The sequence below is a fragment of the Sphaeramia orbicularis genome, chromosome 21 (assembly GCF_902148855.1).
Source record: "Sphaeramia orbicularis chromosome 21, fSphaOr1.1, whole genome shotgun sequence".
Taxonomy (NCBI): domain Eukaryota; kingdom Metazoa; phylum Chordata; class Actinopteri; order Kurtiformes; family Apogonidae; genus Sphaeramia; species Sphaeramia orbicularis.
This window is the reverse complement of record NC_043977.1, coordinates 36,181,416-36,208,515: the sequence shown is the minus strand read 5'-3', so window position 1 is coordinate 36,208,515 and position 27,100 is coordinate 36,181,416. Positions and strand designations below refer to the sequence as shown.

The 27,100-nt window shown below is 35.2% G+C and overlaps 1 protein-coding gene across 1 annotated transcript in view; it reads left to right on the top strand.

Moving 5' to 3' along the window:
- LOC115412017 (aquaporin-10-like) overlaps positions 1-26,151 on the top strand; it is a 32,868-nt gene extending 6,717 nt beyond the window's left edge. The window contains exon 7 of the mRNA XM_030124317.1: positions 25,926-26,151. Coding sequence (XP_029980177.1) covers positions 25,926-26,151 — 226 coding nt within the window. The remainder of the gene's footprint in view (positions 1-25,925) is intronic.
- Positions 26,152-27,100: the final 949 nt, after the last annotated feature.

Below are 27,100 nucleotides of genomic sequence, written 5' to 3'. Positions count from 1 at the left end.
TGGCTCTTAAAATTTAAAGAGCTAGGAGGCTCAAACCTTAAATGGCTCATTTTATCTGATATCACCCTATATATGCCAAAATAAACCAATATATATGAGGCAACACTATCATATACATTCAAAACATCAGATAACCAACATCTTTGTCACTTGTTTTCCAGTTCATCTTATTAAAGTATGTAAGACTTAGTACAAAAAAATGTGGACTGGTGTAATAGACTGAGTATGAAAAAGATTGGAAGAAAAAGCAGCAACAAAACAGCAGTAAATAATAGACTGACAATTGACAACACAATATTCCAACTAGAGCGTTAAACTCCACCCTTCATCTGTTTCGAAATCCTCAAATGTGAAAAGAAGTTGCATAACTTCAGCACATCTCCAATTAAAAAAAACATAAAATATGTCCGTATTTGAGGAAGCTGCTGTCTAAGGGGTAAAGAATACCGCTGACTGTAAAGGTGAAACACTTGGACAATGCTACAGGAAGGTGGGTTCACCTCTGTGAGTCATACAATAAGACTCTAAAATGTGTTCGCTTCACCAACTTGGATTAAAAAGGTTATTTTGTCCCACCTCATTTCACATCAGTTAAAGAAATGACTCAACTTTTTTAGAAACTTGGGATTTCATTAATCTAAAGCTTAGTGCAGTTTTTATTTATCAAAGCTCATCTGTTGAACATTTGAAAAATACTGAAGTCCTTCCTTACAGATGAACTTGTATAATATTTATTCTTTATAGTTCAGTCATATATAAACAAAGAAAAAGAACAAACACAATACAATAACACAATAATGACAGTAACACAATAATAGTAACTACTGGTTCACCAATGGATTACATTTCCATTCTGCTAAGTTTCCATATCTGTAAGTGTGTATTTAATATTGTACGTGTGTTCTGTGATTCCCCAACACTAGGGAGTTGGAGTGCACAGATATAGTCTTCAGTGATGTTCTCTGGGCAGATGGTTCAAGGACAGACCAATGACCAATGGAAACGACTATAATAAGATATCACATCGTCATGTCGACTAACTGTGCTCAGCGCATGAGGGGCCTGTGAGCGCTGTTAGTTTCTAGGCCAGTTTGTGATCTTCCCGTCTCCATCCACAGGCAAAGAATTAAAGCATTTGTGCAATTAAATTTTGCGCCTATGGGATGTTAAGTGAGAGTTCACGCTATGATCTGTGATTGTTTTATGTTGTTTTTTTTGTTTTGTTTTTTTTTACATAGGTTGAGGGGAAGGGTTTGATCACGGCGTGTTTCACAGTCACATCTTGTATCTTTTTTTTTTCATATGTGTTTGAACTGTGTGACTCTCAAAACGCCGCTTTCACTTCAGGTCAACTCCCACGCAGACAGAGGCGAACAGACATTGCGTTGGATCAATGACAGTGGATGGAGACACTTGTTTTTATGTTGCTAGTGATATATTTTGTTGAATATGTAATTTTTTCAAATTTTGTTCGGATTTGTTCTAATAAACTTTGAATTTACTCTGAGCTTTTATGAACATGTACATCAGGAGTGTCAAACACATTTTAGTTCAGGGGCCACATTCAGCCCAATATGATCTGCAGGCTGTTTGCTCTTTATCCAAAAAAATTCCAGAATTTTTCCAAACTGCTACCCCCCCCCAAAGACCTTGAAATTATGTACCGTAAATTCCGGATTATAGACCGCACCTGAATATAAGCCGCAGACCCTCATTTTAGAAAGAAAATCAATTTTGAACACGTATAAGCCGCACCAGTTTATAAGCCGCGGGTGTCCACCAGTGGTGATTTCTCATAGACTGCAAGAGAAGCCCAGCTTCCCCTATCATTACGAAAATTAAATGGTTAAATATGTTTGGTTGTGTTGACATTTCATCGACTACACATGTGTTAAAACACGTTCATCTCACAGACGAGTTGGTTCAGAATCAGCTTTATCACAAATCATCAGACTCCATGTTGTTCACTTCTCATACATTCCCGTTGTGCTGTTTCCTCATACGATCTATGGTCAGTGCATTTCCCCGTTGAAGCCTGGCTTCTATGGGAGTCTATGGGACCGAGTGGAACCTTTTTTTTCATTGCGTCAAAACTGGACGGTAATTGGATAAAGGTTTTCTTTGAGTTCAAATGAAATTCTTCCCTGTATGTAAATGGGTCTGATATGTGTGAGCTTGCTGTCGTATCTATAGGTTGATTCGTTGTTAATATGATGATGAAAAAACAAAAGACAAAAAACGAGGCAGTAAAAGGATAGTAATAAAAGCACATTTTGTCTTTCTTTTTTTTTTTTGTCGGTGGACTTATCGGGGTTTCCTTTGGATTCGTGCCGATACGGGATTGACTTGCCTTTGCGCCGGCTGTGGATTCACGGACTTAAAATGACTTGAAAGACACTTGAAAGTGAACACATTTTTGTTTTTCGTTAGCGTAGGACTTTTAATTTATTTTTAAAATATAAAGATTAAAAACAAGTAATTATGTCTGTTGTAATATCATTTTCATTTAACATTACGCACGACATGCGCATTAATTCTGAGATGCTTTAAATTTATGACGGTCTCTGGAGAGCTTTATTGGGTGTTTTCATTCAGAGTTTTGTTTTGTATATTTGTGAAACAATATTAACATTTGAAGGTTTACTATTTTTCCTTAAAAGTTCCCCTTTTGTGTGTGTTAATATTAACTATATTAAGTTGTCAATGTTATCCATTCCTGCATACCTGGTAACAATAGACAGATTCTTCCCTGGGGTGTGGCAGGCAATAAGGGAAAATCGTCGTATAAGCCGCATCGGAGTATAAGCGTGTGTTTAAAGTGTGGGAAAAAAGTAACGGCTTATAGTCCAGAATTTAGGGTACTTTTATTCTTCCGTGTCTACTTTTTTAGTTGAGAATGTACCTTGTGTTTAGTAGAAAAGTTAATTTTAATAAATATATGAATGAATTAATGAATGAATGAATGAATGAATGCATAATTAGCAGGAAATTATGTTTTACTGACAGACACATTTTCAAAACATATAACAATCAAAAAAGTGCATGAATATCACACAAAAGAGTTTTACCAGAATCATTCCAGTACCGACCAGTTAAATCAGGGGTGTCAAACTCACTTTAGTTCAGGGGCCACATTCAGCCTAATCTGATCTAAAGTGGACCAGACCAGTGAAATAATATAAACAATAGGATAAGAACTTTTGGGTGTAAAAAGTTAATTCTGTAAAATAAAAAAGATACACTTAATTATGCTCAAAAATCCTACAATACACGCAAAAATACACTTAAAATTCCTTAATTAAAATGTTTACATCTACAAATTGTACTTGAACATAACATGAACAAACATGAACAACCTGAAAATTCTTTAGTAAAATATGTACAATGTTAACAATATTACGCCTTAGTTTATCATTTATTTATGTAAATCACAACTTAGAGATCACAGTGGATCTACAAAGACACCAAACATTAAATAACAGGGAGAATATGATTAAAATTCCACATACCTCTCTTAAGAAATTTCAGATATTCCTTTTTTTTTTTTTTGTAAAAGACTAGTCTGTAAATGTAAACATTTTTGTGTAATTTTACATTTTTTACACTAAAACAAAGAGACAAATTTGCAGTTTTCATTATTTATAGTTTTTGATGATAGTATTTTACTGGTCTGATCCACTTTAGAATTAATTGACCTAAAATTATTTTAACATCCTTGATTGTTAATATTTTCAGTGTAATTTTTGTATTTCACAAATTTATCCCACGGGCCGGATTGAACCCTTTGGCGGGCCGGATTTGGCCCCCGGGCCACATGTTTGCCACCCCTGAGTTAAATCATATCAAGTTTTTATATATGCTTTCCTCATGTGTTCTTATCTTATAAGATTATGTGGCTTTAACCATGATCTAAAATTCAACTATGAGATAAACATTTTTCCACACTTTATTAAGACTTTCACACAAAGTTCCAGACTTTTCAAGGTCATGTCGACTAACTGTGCTCAGCGCATGAGGGGCCTGTGAGCGCTGCTAGTTTCTAGGCCAGTTTGTGATCTTCCCGTCTCCATCCACAGGCAAAGAATTAAACTGTTTGTGCAATAAAATTTTGCGCCTATGGGATGTTAAGTGAGAGTTCAGGCTATGATCTGTGATTGTTTTATGTTTTTGTTTTTTTTACATAGGTTGAGGGGAAGGGTTTGATCACGGCGTGTTTGCACAGTCACATCTTGTATAGGATAAGAACTTTCGAATGTAAAAAGTTAATTCCGTAAAATAAAAAATACAGTTAATTATGCACAAAAATCCTACAGTACACGCAAAAATACACTTAAATATGCTTAAATATCCTACATTACATGCAAAAATACGCTTAAAATATCCTTAATTAAAATGTTTACATCTACGAATTGTACTTGAACATAACATGAACAAATATGAACCTGAAAATTCTTTAGTAAAATATGTACAATGTTAACAATATTACGCCTTAGTTTATCATTTATTTATGTAAATCACAACTTGGAGATCACAGTGGATCTACAAATACACCAAACATTAAATAACAGGGAGAATATGATTAAAATTCCACATACTTCTCTTAAGAAATTTCAGATATTCCCTTTTTTTTTTTTTTGGAAAAGACGAGTCTGTTTGTGTAATTTTACATTTTTTCCACTAAAACAAAGGGAAAAATTTGCAGTTTTCATTATTTATAGTTTTTGATGATAGTATTTTACTGGTCTGATCCACTTTAGAATTAATTGACCTAAAATTATTTTAACATCCTTGATTGTTAATATTTTCAGTGTAATTTTTGTATTTCACAAATTCATCCCACGGGCCGGATTGAACCCTTTGGCGGGCCGGATTTGGCCCCCGGGCCACATGTTTGCCACCCCTGAGTTCAATCATATCAAGTTTTTATATATGCTTTCCTCATGTGTTCTTATCTTATAAGATTATGTGGCTTTAACCATGATCTAAAATTCAACTATGAGATAAATATTTTTCCACACTTTATTAAGACTTTCACACAAAGTTCCAGACTTTTCAAGGTCATGTCGACTAACTGTGCTCAGCGCATGAGGGGCCTGTGAGCGCTGCTAGTTTCTAGGCCAGTTTGTGATCTTCCCGTCCCCATCCACAGGCAAAGAATTAAACTGTTTGTGCAATAAAATTTTGCACCTATGAGATGTTAAGTGCGAGTTCACGCTATGATCTGCGATTGTTTTTTGTTTTTGTTTTTTTTACATAGGTTGAGGGGAAGGGTTTGATCACGGCGTGTTTGCACAGTCACATCTTGTATCTTTTTCATATGTGTTTGAACTGCGTGACTCTCAAAACGCCGCTTTCACTTCAGGTCAACTCCCACGCAGACAGAGGCGAAGAGGAGTCAGGGAGAAGGAAGGAGAGTGGGAATAAGAGGGAGACAGTGACTGTGAAAAGTGTTAAGACACTTAATTTCTACCAACCGCTGTTTCTCTATTTACAGTAGGTGTATGTGTGTGTGTGTGTGTGTGTGTGTGTGTGTGTGTGTTTTGTGTGTAGAAGCTAGTGAGCATGCCGGAGCGTGCCTCAGCTCAAGAGACAGAGCACAGAGAAGCAGAACAGCAAATTATGACAGTTCAGGGATGAGCCCTGAGCTGTCAGCAGAAATGGAAATAAAAAGGGCTCCGAATGGCCCCACAGCAAGTCAAAGTGACAGCCATGTAAATAATATTGGCGGAATATGCTGCAATTTAGGCATAATTTACCCGAGCCCTCCCCAACTCTGAGCAGAAAACTTGACAATTTGTCCTTTGAAGGTTAAAATGAGAATTTGGGGCTTCAAGGGAAGAAAAAAAGGTCTGTGTTAGCTACAGTAAGGGCACTGTGAGGAGAACCTAAGCAGGCCCATGCACTTCCTGCACCAGCGGCTGGCCCGAGTTCTGAAAATCATTACGGCACCATCTGCCTGTCATGACCTTGGCATATATATACACTTCAAATTTATGACGGTTAAACGGAAAACAGATGCAAAGGGCCTTTAAAGAGTAGTCTGATCCACCACTTGGGGCTAATGGTCCAAAAGTGTGAATGTTGCCTTTGAGGGGCCTAACTTTGCCTGCTCCAATATTAAGATGACGGCCATCAAATGAAAATACCATACAGAGCCTGCAACCGTATCCTCATTATGGAGACATAAAAGAAGTCAATACTGTAAAATTTTATAACGTAAAAGCAGGTATGCATGAGGCAACACTGACTAAATGGACGACGACAGAGGTGTAAAAGACTAGAGGTAGTGTTTAGATCAGTGGTTCCCAACCTTTTTTAGATGGTGACCCCATTTTAACATCACACATTTCTGGCGACCCCAGACATTCAAAACGGAGCCTTTTTTTTTTTTTTTTTTTAATTTTTGATAAAATGAATTTGTTTTTGATCATGTAATTGTTTGCTATACTATGTTGCAAATAAATGTTAATTTTAGATGACATTTATTCTATATAATGTATATTATTATGGACAGAGGCAGAAAAGCCAGGTGTAGATTACTGCACAAAGTGAGAATTTTATTTTCCTTGGTCAGGATATGTACAGTCAGTCCAGCTTGGATTTACAAGTCTGACAATTAATACTGAACAAACAAGAACTCAAACTATGAATTATGAAAGAGCTGCAGCATCTGAAACTGATCACAATGAACATTTGACAGATAAACAGAACCACAGTGCTGAGTTTGACATGTCTTTTATGTATTGGGATTGTCTCTCTCAACTCACAGTATATTTTTTATTTATTAAGTTTTTGGGTTTTTTTTCATCAATTACTACAAATTTCAGGTGACCCCATTTGAATTCCAGGTGACCCCACGTGGGGTCCCGACCCCAAGGATGAAAAATAGGACCAATGGCCCTGTAGCTTACCGGCACTTCCTATGTGTTTTAATGGGGAAATTTTTCAAAGTCGCACCAAATCCAGAATCAGAGCCAGATCCAAATAATTTCACTAACTTTTGTTGACATCATCATAATGAAGCTGTATACCAAGTTTGAAGTCAATTGGAACTGTAATTTCAGAGAAGAAGACAATTGAAAGTTTTGTAACGGATGACAGACGACAACAGACGACGACGACAGACGACGACGACAGACGATGATGCCGGAGGCCGCATGACGACAATAGCTTACAGCCTATCGGCCGGTAAGCTAAAAACACTGGTTTGGATACAGGGAACATTACTCAAATGTTACACAATACTGCATAAGTAATAAGTATGTTATAAAATTTTAATATAGACAAAACAAAAACATAAATAAATGCTTGTAGAAGCCAATAATGTAATAACAACCGATAAAGTAATATCTGACCAATAACGTAATAAAAGTCCTGAACCGATAACGTAACAGCTTTTGGCCAATAACGTTATAATTTATTACATTATTGGCTCAGTTATTTCGTTTACAAAGAATTTTTTTTACTGGGCCAATAACGTAATAACCAGCCAATAAGCTATAACGTTATTGGCCAAAAGTTATTACGTTATCGGTTCAGGACTTTTATTACGTTATTAGCCAGATATTACGTTATTGGCTTATTATATTTTAAAAACGGCAAATTTATTACGTTATCAGCTGTTATTACATTATTGGCTTCTACAATGCTTAACAATTCATATTTTACATTCATCTTATGTAATATATTTACTCTCTCAATGTTTGTTACTAGCATCAGCATTAGTTCTGTTCTGTTTGTTGTTTTTTATATTTTAACCTATTTTGTGACAAGATGTTCTTGACTGGAATAGTTCTGCCACTGGGATACATCATAAATCATCAGTAACAAGAACCACCACCTCTGAGCAGCAGTAGCCACGTACTGAAAATATCACAGAAGAATGTTTTATTTTACAGGAGTTAGATATTTTAATACCACAGCTCACTTCCCTGCATACAAAGAGTTCAACAAAACAGCACTACATAGTGTATGACCAACCGATGCTATTTTGTAAATGTTTTGGTTCCAATTCTTCAGCAGGTAAATGGTTTATTAAAGTGACTCACAGTCGTATTAGAATTGTCAGTTTAATATAAGGTGAGTTAAATAAAGAAGGAACAAGTGGTGCTAGGCACAACAAACCCCGCCCCTCGCACGTATTGTAGCTTATTTTGGCATCGATCCAGCTGATGTCATCATGTCTATGTGTGTGCTCATGTCAGCATATCAGTTGTCTGTATATATGCATGAAGATTGAAGTAAAATGACACAAAATTGCTGTTTTTATAGACATTTGAAATTCCGCCCATTATAAGTAAATAGGAGCGAAAAAAAAAAAAAGATTTAAAAAATTCATAAAAAATTTAAACTTTGACCTATTTTTCACAAAATATAATGACATTTATTCTGGGTCACTAACCATCTATAAAACAAATTTGGTATGAATTAAAGCAACAGTTTTGCTGCTACAGATATTTGAAATTTTGCCCATTATAAGAAAATGGAAAAAAAAAAAAAAAAAAAAGAATTGAAAAATTCACAAAAAATTTGAACTTTGACATTCTTTTCCCAAAATGTAATCAGATCTATTCTGGGTCACTGGTAATCTATAAACCAAATTTGGTATGAATTCAACCAAGAGTTTTGCTGCTAGAGTGTTAAAAAACAAACAAACAAACTGATCCAAAAATAATACCCCTTGCCTCCCCTTTGGAGGGCAGGGTAATAAAAAGTACCCCCAGTGCTCCCAGTAATTCAGATTAAATAGATAAACCAGTAGAGATACCTAAACATGGAATATAGAAGTCTCTGTATAAATTAAATCAATACACACACAGTTTTACTCAGTGTGTCTCTATTCCACACAGTTAAGGCTAAAACAGGGTATAGCACAAAAGTAGAAGTAATCATTTTCATGTGTTCCTAATTATTAGTTTATCTAATTAAGATAGAGGTAAATACATTTTCTTGAAATTAGGTTATTTTATTAAGAAGAAAAAATAGCATTATTGAAAAGAATATGTTGTTTTTGTAGAAAAAAAAAAAAAAAACACCCACAACTAATATATTCCCTCCCCAGAAGCAAGGCTTTCTTTACTTTCATGATTTTTTATTTTATTTATTTATTTATTTTTTTTTACAATAAAGGATCTGGAAACTGAGGATGAAGGGTAAAAAAAATAGCACTAGACAGAAGCAAAGAAAGGAATATATTAAAGAAGATCGAAACAGGAAAGGCAGTGAATTGGAAAATATTCGAAGTCCAGAAGTGCTTCGATAAATAAAAAGCTGAAGACAAAATCAAGAACAAACCATCGACATAAAACTCAGATTAGGAGTGTACCCTTGAAAAAAAAAAAAAAAAACCTGTCTGTGCAACAGCTGTAAAACCCAGGAGGTACATTTGCAGATTTTGAGTTTTATAAATACAGTTTTGTAAATCCATCAACAGATTAAAAAAATCATGGTGAATTTTTGATTGTAAAAATGATGTGGACTCAGTCTCATCATTGTCTTATTGATGAAGAACGTGACAGCTGAGAAGTGTGTTTATGTAGGAGTGCATTGTTATCTTCTATTAAGATGCTGATGACTGAACAAACACCAAATATCACCAGTTTGTCTTTTATGTTTATGGAACAAACACAAAAACACCAGAGAGACGCATGAACCGGTGAGGACAAGGACATGTCGGTTGAACAGGGCGGTGATGACTGAATCAGAAACAGGTGAAAATGGGTGGGAAAAAACATTAGATTACTGAGGGAGTTGCCAAAAAAATAAAAACCTACAAAGGCAGAGGGAAAGAGCAAGAAGAAGAAAAAGAAAAGAGAACAAGAACCAGAAGTGCAGATGTGTTCACTGTCTTTGCATCATAGTCTGTTCATGCACTTCGCTCTATTACCAGCAGTTAGAGCCAAAAATGTGTTCAGTTCATTCCTGAGTCCAAGTATGAGTCCCTGAAGGCGTTCCAGACATGTCGCATTCATAAGACGGTCACAGCCACCGTGACCTTTGACCTCTGGGTACCAAAATATATTCAGTTCATCATTAGTGGCTTTTCCAGTTGACATCTGTGCAAAACTTTACTGATATTTAAATGTGGAAAAAACAGAGGTGCGTAATGTCGGTTTTTCCATTAAATCACAAATGTGATGATTTCTTTATTTATTATGTTAAGATGACATGAAAAGTCATTCCATAAACATGGTGACAAACATAAATATCATTGATTTACAGGTATACTCATTCTTATATATTACTATGAAGATCATTTTGTGTCTTTATTATGCAAGCAAAGGGAAAAAAGGCAAACAAAAAATACAGTTTTGAAACAAAAAAATAAAGATTTTAAAACAAAAAATGAAGGTTTCAAAATTTTTAAGCTTAACAAAATGGACTGCGTTCTCATTTTCTTTCATTTTAAACCTGAAACTTCTGCTTGCAGGCATAAATGTTTTGTTATTTGAAAACTTTTTTTGCAACTTCAAAGGTTTTGCATGTCAAAATCTTTTGCAAATCAAAAAGTTTTGCTTGCAACTAGGGATGGGAATCGTTAAGAACTTAATGATTCCAATTCCATTATCGATATTGCGTATCGATCCGATTCCTTATCGATTCTCATTGGGTGAGGGAATAAAAGAGTACAAACAGGTGTGTTTGCATTAACTGTCTTTTATATTTCCATCTCTGCACAGAAAATATAACATATACAGTATGTACAAATAATAATAACAGATGACGCTGGGCCGGTTCGGGGGGGCGTACAGTTAAATTGAAACTAAAGACGCTTTACTAATTGTTCTTTTACCGCGTTTCTACTACGTGGAACTGGTTCGACTCGGCTTGTCTCCCGTTGTTGTGCACCTCATTTCCTTTCCCTTCTTACCTTTGGAAACTTGTATTTGAGGAGTTACGATGTTTGTTGTCCACACCGGAACCGGAACCGGCCTGGTGTTCACTCTGCCGCTACATTCACAAGCACCGCTAAGTATCAAATACGTGACATTCCTGTAAATGATTCACATGCTGTGGACAAATGTTTGAGGATATTGGAGGGATTCCACCCTTTTGAAGACATGGAAGCTTTGACAGTGTTCCAGTGGACCTGGTGTCGTCTTTTTAGACCGTTTCTGCCTCAACGCCATGTTGGCTATGTTCTGACCGAAACAATGCAGCGTACGTGTGACGTCATCGCGCATGCACAACGAAGGCGGAATCGATAAGCAGAATCGTTAAGCAGGCAGGCAAACGATTCCAAGGAATCGAGCTACTGGGAACCGGTTCTTTTTTGAGAACCGGTTCTCGATTCCCATCTCTACTTGCTAGTTCAAGTGGTACTTACTTCGGGTCAAAATTGTTTGCGAGTAGAAAAGTATTGTGTGTCAAAATCTTTTGTGAAGTAAAAAATTTTGCTTGCAAGGTCAACCAAATGTGGTGGGTTTCTACATGAGCAGAAGCGGTGGATTTCCATTGGTAGTTGGCTTCAGATACATGACATGACAGTGTGGTTGGTGCCTGGTCGTCCAGCCCACTTGAACACGGTGGGAACTACGGTGGGAACATGGGGGCACCGGGGCGGAGATGGAGAGTGTTCACCGAGGTTGACAGCTGGTAACTGAAAAAAAGTTAGGATTCACCTCATTTTGTGTCAAGGAATCCCTTCTTCCATCAGGTTTTGGTTGTAGTTTCACTAAGTGCATCAATCAGATGCTGGGGCACATATAAGGAGGGGTAAACATGACAAATTCATGGGGCCCAGTATTTGTGGGGGGCCCACAGAGCAGTGGAGGGGGTCCAGTGGAATTAGAAGTAGTGACAATTTTGTGTAAGATCCGTTGTATAAGATTGGTGTAGAAGTCGGGGGGTGAACGTTGAAAGTATGTTAACCCTTTCATGCATAGTGGTCAGTAGAGTGGACAGCTCTTCAAAAGCTGTTCTGTATATTTATGGGTTTTGACATTTTAGTTGCCAACACAGTGGGACACTTGTACATGATCCCATACACTGTCACCTACTGGCCAGTCATGGGAAGGGCTTTTTTATTTATGTATGTATGTATGTATGTATGTATGTATGTATGTATGTATTTATTTATTACTCATAACCAAGATGGCTGACAGGAAGTCAGAAATGCCGAACATCCCAGGAATATCTTGTAAATCCTTCTATATCAGGAAACCCCTGTAGGTAGAAAAATATGCTAGCATCCAGTAACATCTAAGGATTAATATCAGTGTTAAAAATTCCAGATATTTATTTCGTATTGGAAGAAATTTGCAATTAATCAGGTCCACTAAATTGGACGCCATGCATCAATTCATACCATTAGTGTAACTTTACTGTTAATCGATGGATCTGCAGAAACATGTTTTAGTGTAAATCAATTGCTAATTGTTCTTAGAGTGTAAATAACAGTTGTTTTGGGTTTTGTTTGCATAATATCTATATTAAGTAAGTAACACCTAGTATTAGAATATGTTAAAATGTGAGAAAACATCAGATTAGGAGCATTGAAAATGTTTAATTGCATAGTCTTCCCACAGTATATAATTTTCCGATGTTGTTAAATACACATTTCTTTGCTTCAGAAGTTAAACGTATGGTGGACATTTTGTAACGCCATGAAAAATAGGTTGATAAATAAAAAAATTAAAATAGCTGTTAAGACTTCTGGGTGAAATGACAAAGCTGTTCAGACATTTTGGGTTTGTTTACGTTGTGGTCGGCATGTGTAGTTATTAGCCCATGGGCTCCCATTCATAAAAAGGCTACGGTGGCGCTGGGATGCGCTTTGCGCATGCTCCAAGAACACTAAGCCTTCTGGGTAATGTAGTTTCCAGGTTAATACAGTCAGTGTAGTTAGTCTAATGTGTTTTGTCTTTTAAGTCTGTTTGTCATGTGAGAGATGACTTTGTTTGCTTGTTGTTGTGTTTTATGTGTGAAGAGTACATTGTAATTATGAATTTCTATGTGTTTGTTTCTATTTAAAGGTTTATGACCTGTGATATATCCTGTGATAAACAAAGAATAAATTAAGCAAGAAAAGGATAAACACGAGTTGTAACATTGTGTGCTGCCTGTCCAGCCTTTTCGGAGGGCTAAAATTTTGAAAAGTCGGAACAATAGCAATTGCATTGTTTTTACATGCCTGAAGACAAATAAAAACACTCCGAAAAAAAAAAAAATCTTGATTAAGGTTCTTATAATTCATGCATGAAAGGGTTAATTTTCATTTTCACTGTATCATAAGTGATGTTGTTTATGGACCGCACCCCCACGTACATAACCACCCCCCCCCCTTTTTTTTTTTTTTTTGACAGATTGAGAAGATAGTCAATTTGTGTAGGTGCCACAACAATTATCCTTTCATGACACCCATAATTGGTAGCGGCGCCCCTGATCACACGTGTACACATGTGATTTTTACCTTACAACAGTGTTTTCTTATGTGATGCATTTTCATTTCATTTATTTCTGCATGAATCACTGTGAGAATACTGATACAACAGCACATATGTAGCATGTTTGAATCAACATACGGGTATAAGGATTAAACAAAAATCACTGAGTTTCAATCATACAGTGAAATGTATAATTGTGTTAATTCTTACCATAGGTTCTTCCTCTTCATTGCTGTCAGACTGAACCATCACCACTGTACACAGTGGACCACCCCATGAAAACTGATAAATTCAGTCCTGCCAAGTCAATGTATACCAAGCTGTGCAATATCAACATTTGCAATATATCAAGCTGTGCAATATCAATACCCCTATGTGCATAGTCTGTGTACTGTTGACTCTATTTATTACCATCTCTTTGCTCTTCCTTTGCTCTTTTTATTTATATCTTGTTGTTTATTACTTTTGGAAAGGAAGTTTTTGCAGAGTTTGTGTGTATATTTATATCTCAGCAGAAGTCTAGTGTCCGCAGTTCTGGATAATGTGGACATGGTGCTGTCAAGTAGGAATTACTCAACCAGAAAATCACCTTAGAAATATGGATTCATCAAATATGGTTTTATTTTATATTACTGACATGTTTAATAATGAGCCGTTTAACCCTTTCATGCACAGTGGTCACTACAGTGGACAGTTATTCTACAGCTGTTCTCTTGTATATTCATGAATTTTGTTGGTTTATTTGCATTTCAGCCAACACAGTGGCCGCTTATGCATCATCCCATACACTGACATGCATACCATTACTGTAACTTTGCTGTTCTTGATAAACTTGATCTACACTGATGTTTTTTTTTGTTGTTTTTTTTTTTACTGTAAATCAATTGCTAATTATTAGATTGTAACAATTTTTTGTTTTTTTGTTTTTTTTTTTGCGTATTATCTCCATGAAATGAATAATAACTAGTATTAGAGTGTGTTAAATTGTGAGAAGACATCTGATTAGCAGCATTAAAAATGTTTTTATTGCATAGTTTTCCATATCATTTTCTGATATTAGGTTTCAAATACATGTTTCTTTGCCTCAAAAATTAAATACATGGAGTGGCCATTTTTCTAACTTCTTAACAAAAAAAAAACAAAAAAACCCTCAATTGCATTGTTTTTTTCATGCCTAAAACGGAATAAAAACACTCAGGAAAAATATATTGGGTAAGGCAGGGGTGTCAAACTCATTTTAGTTCAGGGGCCACATTCAGCCTAATATGATATAGAGTGGGCCGGACCAGTCAAATAATATAAATAATAGGATAAGAACTTTTGAGTGAAAAAAGAAAATTCCGTAATGAAAACGTGTACATCTACGAATTGTACTTGAACATAACATGAAGAAATATGAACAACCTGAAAATTCTTTAGTAAATCAAGTGCAAGGTTAACAATATTACGCCTTTTATCATTTACTTTTATTATGCCGTTTATCATTTATACATGTTAATCACAACTTAGAGATCACAGTGGATCTACAAATAAACAAAACATTTAATAACGGGGAGAAAATGATTAAAATTACACATACTTCTCTTAAGACATTCAGATATTCACATTTTTTGTTAAAGGCTAGTCTGTAAATGTACACATTTTTGTATAATTTTACTTTTTTTACACTAAAACAAAGAGACAAATTTGCAGTTTTCATAATTTACAGGTTATTTTGATAGTATTTTACTGGTCTCATTATTTTTAGATTGAAATGACCTAAAATGATTTGAACACATTTGATTGTTAATATCTTCAGTGTAATTTTTGCATTTCACAAATTCATCCCAGGGGCTGGACTGGACCCTTTTGCGGGCCGAATTTGGCCCCCGGGCCGCATGTTTGACACCTGTGGGGTAAGGATATCATAATTCATGCATGAAAGGGTTAATAACATAATATTTACGCTACTATATTATTACTGTAATAATGTCGAGTTTTCTTGGAAGCTGATCTCCATGCTGTTGCACTTTGAAATTTTTTTTTATTTTGTTTTTTTTTTTATTTTGTTTTTTTCCTCTCAACTTACCACATCTGACAGAGCGATGGAACCGTCTGGAAATCAGCATCTGAACATGTTGTGTTTTGTTAAATTTGTGACACTTCAGAGATTCTGAGATTACGTCGAGCAGATGGAATAATGTCAAGCAATTACAATTTTCATTTTTTTACATTGTTTATTTCCAACATATGCAGCATGAACACACTGAAACAATTATGTGCAAACTTCAGCTAACAGACGGCTATGGGTCAAATACTGTTTGCAAATAAGTCTCAACTGTTTGTTCATTCCCTCCTTTGGATTAGCCACATATGACAACATAATAAATGCCAACATTTTTACAGAACTCAAAGCTGTTGTGACACTTTGCATGCACTTTCGTGTGACTATCCAATCATGTTCCACAATCAGCGCTGCTCCAGATCAGTACCATGTGTTGCTTATGGTTAGCTGTAACAATAGGCTTTTTAACAGCTGACATTTTGACATGTCGCTGCAAGAAACACACAGGTGAAAATAATCAGATGAATTCTGTCTAGATGAGCTGCACCAGTCTGAGGTCCTGCTATTGTACCAGCGGTGGTGCCTTATATGTAAGATGTGATGTCAGAAAGACAGATATCAATAGGCAAAGCAAGGTAAATTTATTTATATAGCACCATTCATACACAAGGCAATTCAAAGAGCTTTACAAAGGCTTAAAATTACATAAAAATCATAGAGAATAAAACATTAACCCTTTCATGCATGAATTATGAGAACCTTAATCCAGGATTTTTTTAACTGTTTTTATTCCTCTTAAATTTGGCATTAATTGTGCAGGATTTTTTTTTTTTTTAAGTTTTTAATCTATTCTTGTATTTTATTCTTTTATTTAGGTTTTATCTAATCTTCTGTATTTTTATCTATCTTTTTTATTTTATTTTCTATTTTTTAAATTTATTTATTATTTTTTTTTTTTACAGTTATGTCTTTTAATCTATTCTTGTATTTTACTCTGTTATTTTGTTTGTTATTTATTATTCCTCTTAAACTTGGCATGAATTGTGCAGGGTTTTTTTTTGTTTTTAATCTATTCTTGTATTTTATTCTTTTATTTAGGTTTTATCTAATCTTCTGTATTTTTATCTATCTATCTTTTTTATTTTATTTTATTTTATTTTATTTTTATTTATTTTTTTTTTAACACTTGTTTTATGTCTTTTAATCTATTCTTATATTTTACTCTGTTATTTTGTTTTTTATTTATTTTTCTCTACAGTACTTGAATCCACTGTGCTTTACAAATAAAGTTGGATTGGGTTGGATTTAAAAAAAAAACAATGCGTTTTAATTTTTATCATTTTTTCTTTGGGAATCTATTTTTCATGGAGTTGCAAAAATGGACACCATGCATTTAATTTTTGAAGCAAAGAAACATGTATTTACTAATATGCTGTGTGAAAACTATGAAATAAAAACACTTTTCATGCTGCTAATCTGATGTTTTGTCACATTTTAACATACCCTAATACTAGTCATCACTCACTTCATGGAGATAATATGGAGAAAAAAAAAAAAAACAAAACTTTTTGGTGTTAATTACAGTCTAATAAAAATAATAAGCAATTACTTTACACTCAAACATGTTACTGCAGATCAATTTTATCAAGAACAAGCAAAGTTAAAGTACTGGTATCAATGTCAGTGTATGGGATGATGCATGAGTGCCCAATGTGTTAGCTGATATGGAACTAAAACAACAAAACCCATGAATATACAAGAGAATAACTTTGAATAGCTGTGCACTGTAGTGACCACTATGCATGAAAGGGTTAAACAAAGGAAAAATGCAGAAAAGATATAAATAAATAAATACATACATACATACACAAATAAAAAAATAAATAAAAATAAATGAAATTAAAACAGGAATAAGAAACAGTTAAAACAAAAGCTAAAAACAGTCTTTATTGGAATTAACCCATGAAGACCCAGACAGTCATCGGCAACCAAAATAACTTTGTCTTTTGCCTCTCAGTAATATTAGGTCACTCAAATGAAGATGTTTTTCCAGAACCGTCTAAAGTGCGTTTTTTTTTTTTTTTTTTTTCCCCCTTTAACCCATAAAGACACAAATATCCACCACTGACCAAAATCATCTACTTAACTAAACTGTTTAATACCTGTTGATCTACTAATCCTATCAATACATGTAAATAATTAGTGTAAAATACAGTTTATCATCTTTTCATGGTCATCAGATATGACCCATTTGGACATTCAGAGGCTCCATAGTTACCATGGAAACACTGTCATCTTCTACAACATTGATTCACCAGTAAAACCCATGGCGTTGGATCAATCACGGTGGATGGAGACACTGGGTTTACGTTCAGTTATTGATATATTTTGCTGAAAAAGTCACTTTCTCTTCAGTTTTCTCTGTTTCTGATATAATAACCCTTAAATTTAATCTGAGCTTTTATGAACATCTACAGCAGAGGTGTCAAACATGCAGCCCGGGGGCCAAAACCGGCCCACCAAAGGGTTCAATCCGGCCCCTCGGATGAATTTGTGAAATGCAAAAATTATAATGAATATATTAACAATCAAGGATGTGAAAATCATTTTAGGTCAATTCAATCTGAAGCAGGTCAGACCAGTAAAATATAATCATAACAACCTATAAATAATGAAAACGCTTTTTTTTTCTTTCTTTTTTTTAGTGTAAAAAAAGTTAAATTACACAAAAATGTTTATATTTACAGACTATCCTTTTACAAAAAATGTAAATAACCTGAACAAATATGAAATTTCATAAGAGACGTTTGTAGAATTTTACCAATATTCTGCCTGTTACTAAATATTTTATGTATTTATAAATCCACTGTGATCTCTAAGTTGTGATTCAAATGTATAAATGATCAACTAAGGCATAATATTGTTAAAATTGCACTTATTTTTCTTTAAAATTTTTAGGTTGTTCATATTTGTTCATGTTACGTTCAAGTACAGTTCATAGATGTAAACATTTTCATTACGCAATTTTACTTTTTTCACTCAAAAACAGAGTAAACTTTGGTGTTGACATTATTTATAAGTTCTTCACCTATTATTTATATTGTTTTACTGGTCCGGCCCAGTTTAGATCATTTTAGGCTGAATGTGGCCCCTGAATTAAAATGAGTTTGACACCCCTGATGAACATAATCAGTAAAATTAATATAGGAAAATACCTGATTTTCACTGAAAAAACACAAAATACAGATGATAATTTTTATAATAAATGGTGATTAATCACTTAAAAAAGGTCCATTCTAGAGAAACATTCATTTGGGAACTGCCACAAATGTAGCTGTGGGTCTTTGTGGGTTAATGTCAAATGTCTGCCTTGGGCATGTACAGGTTCATATTATGTCCACAAATGAATGGTCATTTAATATGTGCAACATGAGGTACATTTAGTTACGACTGTGATTAATAGGAGCCAGTGATCTGTGAAAGGTATTAAAATGGCACTGTGGTGCTGTGGTTAGCGCTTATACCTCACACAAAAAAGTCCTGAGCCTTTCTATGTAATGACTCAAGCACCCCCACAATGATCATGATGCATAAGCAGTTCACAAAACGAATGGAAAAGCTATTGCACATCAGAAATGAATGACATTCCCATGGGGAGGGAATAATTATCCTGATTTTGTATGAGTCTGAATGGTGAGGATGCTTTAGCGAGTATAATTGTTGAGCCCGTTTACATGCACACCAGTACTCCGATTATTATCCGATTTCTGGAGTTATCGGATTATTCAAGTGATTATGTAAAAAGGGATAATCTGATATGCTTTATCAGATAACGGCAGTAATCTGATTCTGAGAAATCGGATTAACGCACCTGGATTTCTCTCCAATACTACGATGTCTTCCTGCATGTATAGAGGTTAATCTGATTTATTGATCTGATTTGTAGGTCTGCGCATGTGTAAACACAATTAACCCTTTCATACAGGAATTATGAGAACCTTAATCAAAATTTTTTTCCTGAGTGTTTTTATTCATCTGTAGGCATGAAAAAAATTATGTGATTGATTTTTTTTTTTTGTTATGAACCTATTTTTCATAGTTACAAAAATGTCCACTCAGCTGAACACCACGCATTAATTTTTTTAAGCTCAGAAACATGCATTTACTGACATACTGTGTGAAAACTATGAAATAAAAACATTTAACTTCCTGAGACCCAGCAATGCATTTTTGTCCTTTGTAGGGGACAAAAGTTTGACAGTTTCACTTAAAAAAAATGCTGTCCATTGCAAAAGATATTCCATTAAAAAAATAATAATAATAAAAATAATTTTAAAAAATGTCTCAGAAAAACAAACAAACAAACAAAAAAAACCTATTGCATTTGTAGTTTCCAATCAAGACAATTGTTTAATGGAAAAAAACTAAAATTTTCACTTTCCTGGGTCTCAGGAGGTTACTGCTGCTAATTTGAAGTTTTCTCACATTTGAACATACTATAATACGAGTTATTACTCACTCAGATAATATGCAAAAAAAAACAAAAAAAAAACAACTTTTGTTAAAAAAAAAAAAATCTGTTAATTACAGTCTAATAACAATTAGCAATTGATTTAGATAAAAGAACAGGAAAGTTACAGTAATGATATGAATGTCACTCTATGAGATGATGCATAAGTGTCCGCTGTGTTAGCTGATATGGAACTAAAACAACAAAACCCATGAATAAGAGAACAGCTGCAGAATAACTGTCCACTGTAGTGACCACTATGCATAAAAGGGTTAAAATAGTGGAGAACGTAAGTTACACAGTCAAATGTGAGCGGAAGACAACAGGAAGCAGGGTTCCCTCAAAATTCTTAAAAATTCTTAATACCTTAAAAAAGTCTTTAAAAGGTATTCAATTCGATATGTTAGGTTTTAAGTTATGTTGACATAAACTTACTCACTGTATTGTGTTTAAATGTCTCTGTTAAATGTCCAAACAGCAAAGAAAGTAGCGTTAGTCTACTCAGTTCCACCCATTTCATTTCAACTCCATAAATTATATGGAAATTAGGAACTGATTATAGGTAACTTTGCAGCCCCCGGTAAGAAATGAGTCAGAACGGTGATAATCAAGGCGTTGGAATAAATAAATAAATTTTCCTAAATTCTAGGAGTCACACATTTTTGCCAATATAGCCATGAAATAGGCTGTGAAATGAGCATTAATTTCTGTTTTAGTAGTCTTAAAAAGGTCTTTAAAAGTCTTAAATTGAACTTGTAGAAACTGTAGGAACCCTGAGGAAGTCTGAGTCTACCATCACTACGTACGTATGTAACGGACTGGAGCGTCTAAACCAGGGTTTTCTGATAATCGCATTTCTTATGACAAGGTTGAAACTTTGAGTATCATTATTGTGAAAAAAATATTGTGGAATAAATGTATACCTTTCATGCAGTGTCTTGTGTTGAATTTTTTGGAAAAATTGTGTAGTTTCAGAATAGAACATCAAAAAAATGTGTATGACTTGTCCTTGTGTGACTTTTTGCATGATGTTTGCTGAAAAGTGGGCTAAAATCACCCTTTTTCAGTGACAAAAAATTTGAAAACCCATATTAATCCTGTTGCTGCTTGCAAATTTTCATTGAACTTGCTTCCTTTTAACCTTAGAAGAAGAGCTTATGGTGTGCCCTTTTGAATGAGTATCAGCTTCAGTGATTTCAGTTCAAAGTCAATGACGTCATATCAGCCAGTTCCTCAGAAGACGTCCTGTGACAATTTTGTTTGGATTTTTTGGCTTCTAGGTAAGAATTTGACTTATAATTCTTTATGTAGAGTTGATATGATCATAAATCTATGTGTATTTTACACCATTCTCTTTCTTTTTCTGTTGTGAATAAAGCATTACCCAACAATTAAGTATATTCTAATATTAGATAAGTCAAATCATTACTTTTACTAACCCTACCCCCATCAGTTTTTAGTTTGTGAAAAAAATACATACCGTTGTAAAAAAACAAAACAAAACTTGCATTCACTCAATTTTCAATATCTAGCCTCCAAAATGTAATCAATTATGCCCACCTACATGGGCTACAATTAGTGTATATTATTTAGGCCCATTTACTTTCCTAAAGTGAGATCAAGTTTTTTTTTTACAACCAAATTTTCATATTCGTTTTTGAAACTGCCCACCAATTTGTTAGATTTTGACTTGCTCTGTCAATGATGAAACCAATTTAAGCAGCCAGAATCACTTTAGGAAGGCTTCTATATATCAATTTAAAGTTAAACTAATAAAACAACTCTTACACATGTTATAAAGTAATGTCTAATTGATATATTTTTTTAAATTTCAGACTGACTGAATTGGGCTAAGATACCAAGACGAAAGCCAACCAGGGGTGGAGGAAGGAAGGCCTCCTGGGAAGTATTCAAAGCTCACAGATGAAGAGAAGAAAGCATGTAATGTTTGATTTTTGACAGAAATTAAATGGTTAAATCAAGTTGTGCATAGGCCAAACCATGTTTTTTTGTTTCAACCTTGTGTCAATAAAGGCTCAGTGATTTGAAAACCACAAAAGATTTTGCATAAAGCTGGAGAATAGCTGTCCACTGGAGTGACCACTGTGCATGAAAGGGTTAATGCTGCTAATCTGATGTTTTCTCATATTTAAACGTACTCTAATAGTTATTACACACTTCATGTAGATACTATAAAAAAAAAACAAAAAAAAAAAACATGTTGTTAAAGAAAAATGATAATTACAGTCTAATAATCAGCAATTGATTTACACTCAAACATGTTAGTGCAGATCAGGTTTATCAAAAACAGCAAAGTTACAGTCAAGGTATGAATTGCAGTGTATGGGATGATGCATAAGTGTTTACTGTGTTGGCTGATATGGAACTAAAACAACAAAATCCATGAATATACAAGAGAACAGCTGTAGAATAGCTTTCCACTGTAGTGACCACTACGCATGAAAGGGTTAAAAGCATTCAAGGAGATCACTTCAGTCCGTTTTCAGTTTTTTAGCAACATATTCCATGTGCAAGGAGCAGAGTAGACAAATACCCTTTAATCCAGCTCTGTTACAGTTATTACCATCTTATTTGAACACGCTCCTGACTCTTGTCTCCTTAACCCAAACCAATTGTTGCTGTTTCCAAATGCTTTCAAAGCCGTTTTATATCTTCATGTTCTTTTGCACGTGTGACTAAAAATAAACCTACACTTTAGATCAGGCCAGGGAACATGCTGTCTCATCTGTACTAAAAGTACCTCCAGCTGCTCAGAGCATGAATGAGTTCAGCAGTGGTATGGTTTTGAGATGTGTACATGCAAATAAATGACTTATCACTCAAAAATCCAAATGTAATACTTTTCAACATTGCAGAGAAAAGAAATGTGGGTGTTTAAATACTAGGATTTCCTCTGCGTTTCTGAGACCTTTGTGTGTGTCTGACCTTCGCAAAACACAAATTTACTATTTTATAACATATTGAATTGTGAATGAAAAATTAGCTGTTTTTGCAGTTTTACAGTCTGCTCCTATTCAACTGTGTAAAAAATCTGAGCATGCCAGTCAGTCCTTTTTCTGAAAAACATGTAGATATTATGTAATCATTTGTTTTTCTGTAATCACTTAGTTAGAGTGGTGAGGGGACATGAGTCCAAATGTCATTTTCAGATGTTATGAACAAGGAAACACAAAGAGGATTGATCAGTAGATGGAACGAAAATCCTACCATAAATTAAAACAAAGTAAATATGCTAAAGCTGCTTTTCTCAAACATAGGCACATAATCTAGAATGGATCGTGGACTGCGTTACCATTTGAGTGACCAGGAATAGAGTGAATGAGCTGCCATTCAACCTCAATGAGTATTGTTAGATTGACAATACTACGGCTCAGAAGCACTGGGGTGGCAGCTGGGATGGCCAATCATATGTCAAGGGGGCTGGGTTTTATCCCATGCCACACTCCTCAGACCCGCCCACGAGCCTGTCCCAGCTGACTCAGGGGTGGGTGAAAGGCAGGGTACACCCCACACAGGTCATTAGCTGATTATATAGCTGACACATATACAGTATTATAAACTGAAAGTACATATTCTGATTTGCATTTGAGGGGTTATTTTCATAACGGCTAAAATTTGCTTAGAGGTCTTATTTATGTCTTTGTGCATAAGAAATCAATATAAGTGAATCCCCAAAGGAACTTTGTGTTGGTAAATGCAAGTTCTGCAGATTTACAGGATTTCAGTTCTGTTCAACATGTTGATGGTCATATGAACTATGTTTTCAGGTCAAAAATGTCCAATTTCATCACAATTAATGCTATATTTTCATGTCACAAATGGCCAAATTATATTTTAACTGAATTTACCTGAAAAACAAATATTCTGTTCTTTTAGATTCCCCAATTTTTTTTTACAAGATTATATCCTACATATCACGCCTTATTTTTACAGGTTGCAATATGGAGTATGGTGCTGATCCATCCTGCTTATGTTACACCAATACATACATTAAGAATGTCACACGTCACTTTTTAAATCAACAGTTTTCTAATAATAAGCATTTTTATAAAGAAATAACAATTCTATATTGTTATTTACTCTTTAGTATGATGATAAACTATACAATAAATAATTCTGATCCTAGTTTTTGCACAGGGATCATTTGTGGAAACGGTGACATGGCTGCCGAACATCAGTATGATGGGATCTGTAACAACCATGTCACATCCGTCCACTGCCACATTTTGTGTTTTTGTGTCAGCTGTTATAGTTTTAGATCCACAATACTAACATTTATGAATAAGAGGAGAATTAGCAATAGTAAGTATATAAGTTTATTACTAATAAAGTACTGGTACTGACCAGATCATCATGGGTAATGTCACGTCCGTCCACCAGCAAAAGTTTTCACATACATGTGTTATTCCAAGTCCAATATTTCTGAAAATATAGCTTCCACTGTCAAATAATATCAGTAGTCTGTGCACAAATGTATTAGCATTATTTCAACACAGTTCTATGCATTTCTCACAACTTTTTTTTTTTTTTTGGCAAAAATGGTCACTCATTTGACCCCCTAAGTAAATTTTAGTCAATAAGGATTGTCAGGGGTGAACATTTCTTCACTGTTCAAAGCAATACAGAAAACTTGGAGTGTGATGTTGTATGGAAAGCTAGCATTTTGTGACTGATCTGTGGTATCGTGCTCCTTTAACCCTTCACAGGGCACTCATTGAAATACTTGTCGATTACTTTTACAACAGTCTCCCTCCCATTACAGTAGCACTTGCTGAAAAGTAAACATATGCAATAAAACAACCATTATAAGTAGGGATGTCCAATAATATCGGCCCACCGATATTATCGGCCCAATATTGGCATAAAAATGTAATATCGGTGAATATCGTTATCGTTTTTTTTGCCTATCATTAAAACCGATAAAATAATGCCTAGATTTCGCCGGCATTTACTGACGCATAAATGAAGCATTGTTTGTAGCTGAAAGAAATGTGCAGTTTTCAAAATTGTACAGTAGAGTTGCCACACTGTAACAGACTCATGGAGGGAGGAAGAGAAAATAAATAAATATGGCATTTTTTCCACAACTTAAGTTGAAGTATGTATTCTTTGCACGGACAGTGTTTACATTTTAAAAGCCTTGTTGCATTTGAGAATGCATCCAATGGGGCATCACAATAAAAGTCGGCATGATGTGTTAATTCCATGACAGGAGATATGTGATGTTACCTAAAATTAGTTTAATATCCCATATATATCGGCAGCGGTATCGGCAGATATTGGAATCGGAAATTAAACGTTTGACAATATCAGCATATCGATTTTTGGCAAAAAAGCCAATATCGGACAGCCCAAATTATAACTGACAAAAAAAATCACTCATATTTACTATTTACACCTTCAAAATGTCTATAAAATCCCTCTTAATCACTGTATAGTTTTATAAAAACCAACATGCTTCTTGACCTCACTAAGGGACAGGATTGGCGCCACATTTAACAAGAAAAGCGCTTGGAGAGCGCAGACCTCCGCCAAGACATATCTGCCCCCCCGCAATCACCACCAAAATTAAACCATTTCTTCCTTTCCTTTCCTGAAAATTTCCTGAAAATCTGTCCACAAAGTTTTGAGTTATATTGCTAACAAACAAACAAACAAACAAACAAACAAACATGGGGGGGGGGGCACAGATCTGTCTTGGAGGAGGTCTGTGCTCTCCGAGTGCTTTTCTTGTCTGATTTGCATTTAAGGGTCGTTTTTACGAGTTTTGTGAGGGGTGAAATTTCTTCAGTGCTCAAACTGAAACAGGAAACTAGGAGTGTGATGTTGTACGGAAAGCTTGCATTTTCTGCCTGATCTGTGGTATCATGCCCCCTTAAATACCCAGCTCAGACACCCAAAAATAAAATCCATAAAGTTGCCGGTGAAGCCTCTCTTTTGTACTAAACTTTCTTTACTCACACAGACAGATTAAGTCATCAGACCTTAGCGAGGAACCAGAGATCCAGTGTCCATTTTCCCAGCGCTTTCATGTGCAACACTGGGTCCAGTGTAGCCCCGAGGAGCTGATTAATCCGTACGCTATCCCCAGCCTGCTGCCCTGCCCTGCTCTGCTCCTGCTCGCCTCACAATGCTACAGAGGGAGGGGAAAGGGAAAGAAAAGCCACAAGGTGCAATCCAACACCCCTTAGGAGCTCTCTCCTACTGAGTGGGAGTATTGTGGAGCAGCTCAAACAAACAGCAGAGTGTGTGCCAACAAAGGTTCCCAAAGGAGCTGGAGAGACGGAAAAGAGAAGGAATACCAACTTATGGACTGCTGTGTTTTTTTTTTTCCCCTCCTCCGCTCCCTCACCTCCCACCACCTTCAGCCCGGAGAGCAGAGAAGGTTCCTCAGGGGTCAAAGTTCACCGAGGAGCAGCAGCCTTTCCAGTTTCCAGTGGCTTCCAGGATGTAAACCCTAGTCTTCAAAAGCTGTAATTTATACTTCAGCAAATATTGAAGAATGGAAAGAGGAACACGCACAAGCCTCGCAACAGCGTACACACATTGCATCTTCAAAGAGAGACGGCTCTCTCTCTCTCTCTCTCTCTCTCTCTCTCGACTATTGTGTCCCAGGAGAAGCTACAAACTGCCTGAACCGCTGAAAAAAAAAAAAAAAAAAAAAAAGCTTGGTTATGAAGGAAAGGAGGGAAAATTAAGTCCCTTGAATGAAAACATACACTTTGTGAAATGTGCCTTTCTGTGCCACATCAGTGTCTACGCCATCAGGGAAGAAAATGCAGCTCCACGTTTTCACATTTCAGATTGAAGTTAACCGTAAACCTTGAGAGTCTTGCGGGGGCGTTACAGGAAAATTGCACTTCTCTCAGTAAAGCGATCGGAAAGCAAACAAAGACTTAATAAAAACAGTCCAGCTGATATGCGTAAATGTCACTTGGTCGTTTTCATAAGGAGCTGCGATATTAATGTTTATTTATGAAGCGCAGTTGTTGTGGTTTTGAAACTTTGAAGATTTTATATTTATTGAGTCTTTCAGTTTGGATTTTCATTTCGGGTTTTAGTTCATTTCATAAGTGCGTTTTAGTTTTATGTGTATTTTTGATGAACTGGCCACTTTATAGTTCAAGTTTTCAGGCGTCA